General features: G+C 42.9%; 1 protein-coding gene across 1 annotated transcript; it reads left to right on the top strand.

Annotated features, from left to right (window-relative positions):
• Nucleotides 1-473: 473 nt before the first annotated feature.
• On the top strand, nt 474-2060 carry LOC112466362 (the record flags this gene model as incomplete). Its single annotated transcript, XM_025034425.1, has 4 exons — nt 474-570; nt 1065-1148; nt 1605-1664; nt 1940-2060. Coding segments are annotated over exons 1-4 (362 nt in total), but the record flags the coding sequence as incomplete, so codon positions are not given.
• Between the last annotated feature and the right edge of the window lie 278 nt (nt 2061-2338).

The following is a 2338-nucleotide window of genomic DNA, read 5'->3' as shown; positions in this document are numbered from 1 at the left end:
CGCTAGCCTAGCAATCGTGAGCAGTCGCTCGTTTCCTCTCTTTTTAATCCATTGGGTCAAAGGCGAGGAAACGAGCGAAAACGAGCGACTGCTCACGATTGCTAGGCTAGCGGAGTATCGGCAGAACGCAGCCATTAATTGTTGTGAACGTATAAATAAACGAGTCGCAGTATCATTAGGTATACGCTTTTATTAGCCATTCATTTGACTTGCGTAGTGTCACGTACGTGATACCGGACTAAAATTAACTTGTATATTTAACTTGGATCATAAAGCGAAAAACGACTGCTATGTAAGTCAAGCATTTATTGTTAAAGTGAGAAAAATAAACGCATAAACGCGAAAGTAAAAAAGGGACGTGTAATAGTGGCGTTGCATCGCTCGTCGCTCTTGACGCGTGAAGTGAAATTGACCGTGCGCCGCACCGCACGCCCCGCGCGGGAAACGAAGCGTCACCGCCATGTTGATGACGTATGACGTTCCCCTTTCCCCTTGCCCCTTGCACTTCCAGAACGTGGCGTCCACGGAACGGATCGGCTCCGGAACGAGTCGTCACGACTCATTTAATTGGTAAAAATAACACATATATACTACTCTTGGATGTATTGTATTCATTGCAGTATCTATCGCGTAGTATAGATTTAGCGCTCGGGTACTGATATTTCTTAAAAATATGACAAATACGTATTTCGCCGTATATCGTACTTGTTCGGCCGAAAGGCGCGTCGCGTGATGGGCAATCGCGAAAGTGACGATCGTATTTTCGAGGGTCGCGAATATCGTGAATATCTACCGAAAATGTTAATACGTTATTCGCTAGAATGCAAAATAACAATTGTCATAGTAGGCGAGTTTATAATATTTCATTTTCGAAGTCCGGAAAATTCATGATCGTGAAGTTGACAGCGGGACGCGTAGTGATCTAGCGACGCCGGCGCCGCGGCGCCGACGCTGACGCCGCGCGCCGCAACCGCGGCCGCGGCGCTTTCGGCGCGACAAGTTGCCCGCGCGGAAACGAAGCACCTCCGCCATATTGATACGTATAATACTCCTTCCATTTCCAGATCGCGGCGGACAATCGGAGAAATGGACACGGAAGACGGAAGGGATCGGCTCCGGAACGAGTGCCGTCGCGACTCATTTAATTGGTAAGTGTATAACACATATTATAACCTTGCATGCATTATTCATTGTAGTATCTATCGCGTAGTATGGATTCGACGCTCGCCGCATTAAAATGATTCTTGAAAATACGTATTCCGCGATACTTAATTGTTCGGCCGAAAGCCGAATGATCGCGTCGCGAGGGCTATCGCGAAAGCGATCATATTTTCGAATGTCGTGCGAATATTGCGGATATCTGTCAAAAATATTAATACGCTATTCGCTAGAGTGCAAAATAATGATAGGCGAGTTTATAATATTTGATTTTTGAAGTTTGGAAAATGCATGATCGCGAAGTTAAGAGCGGGACGCGTATAGCGACCAGCGACGCCGACACTCTTGGCTTGGCGGCCTTGGCGCGAGAAGTTGTCCGCGCGCCGCGCGGGAAATGGGGATGACGCGTCTCCGCCATATTGATGACGTTTTTCTTCCATTTCCAGATCGCGACGGGCATGAGATGGATCGGCTGCGAACGAGTGGCGTCGCGACTTATTTAAGTGGTAAGTGGTATAACATGCATTAATTCTGCATTTAACATTTATTGCAATACCTATCGCGAAGATTGTATAGATTCGGATATTGATAATCTGTTCGAACGCATATGTATATTTCGGAAGCTTGTTCGGCCGAAGATCTATATCTCGCGAATTAATTTAGCGACGCCGCGTCTCTCTTAGCACAATATTTATTTAAATAAATGTGTAATTGAATGATGAATAAGAAGTTTGATGCGTAAGAATTAGTTAATATCAAATCATTTATTTATATGTTTCAGAAGATAGCGACGCGGGAAGTGTTGCATCGAGGGAGCTGACAATAGTGACAATCCGAGAGGACAGCCTGAGAGGAGGAGGGGACCTGGGAGAGGCATCGGGCGCCAGCGGAACAACTTTGCGGTAAATATTATTTTTTATTTCGTGTAAAAGTAATTTTTTCCGGTTTATTCTCGAGCCGTTTTATTTCACCATGATTTAGAAATAATAGAAGAAAAGGAGTGATTTAATATTTTATAAAAATTGATTTTTGTAAAGATTTTTTTCGGAAAATATATAATTATTTAAATAAATATCTAATTAAATAATAAATAAAATATTTGATGCTCATAAGAATTATGTTTTAAAACATTAAGTTTTTTTTAACACCGTTTTATGAATTTTATATTTGTTTATTACAG

The sequence above is a fragment of the Temnothorax curvispinosus genome, unplaced genomic scaffold (assembly GCF_003070985.1).
Source record: "Temnothorax curvispinosus isolate PA1 unplaced genomic scaffold, ASM307098v1 QBEX01016078.1, whole genome shotgun sequence".
Classification (NCBI taxonomy): domain Eukaryota; kingdom Metazoa; phylum Arthropoda; class Insecta; order Hymenoptera; family Formicidae; genus Temnothorax; species Temnothorax curvispinosus.
The sequence above is the reverse complement of the archived record's forward strand: the minus strand, read 5'-3'. Positions and strand labels throughout refer to the sequence as shown.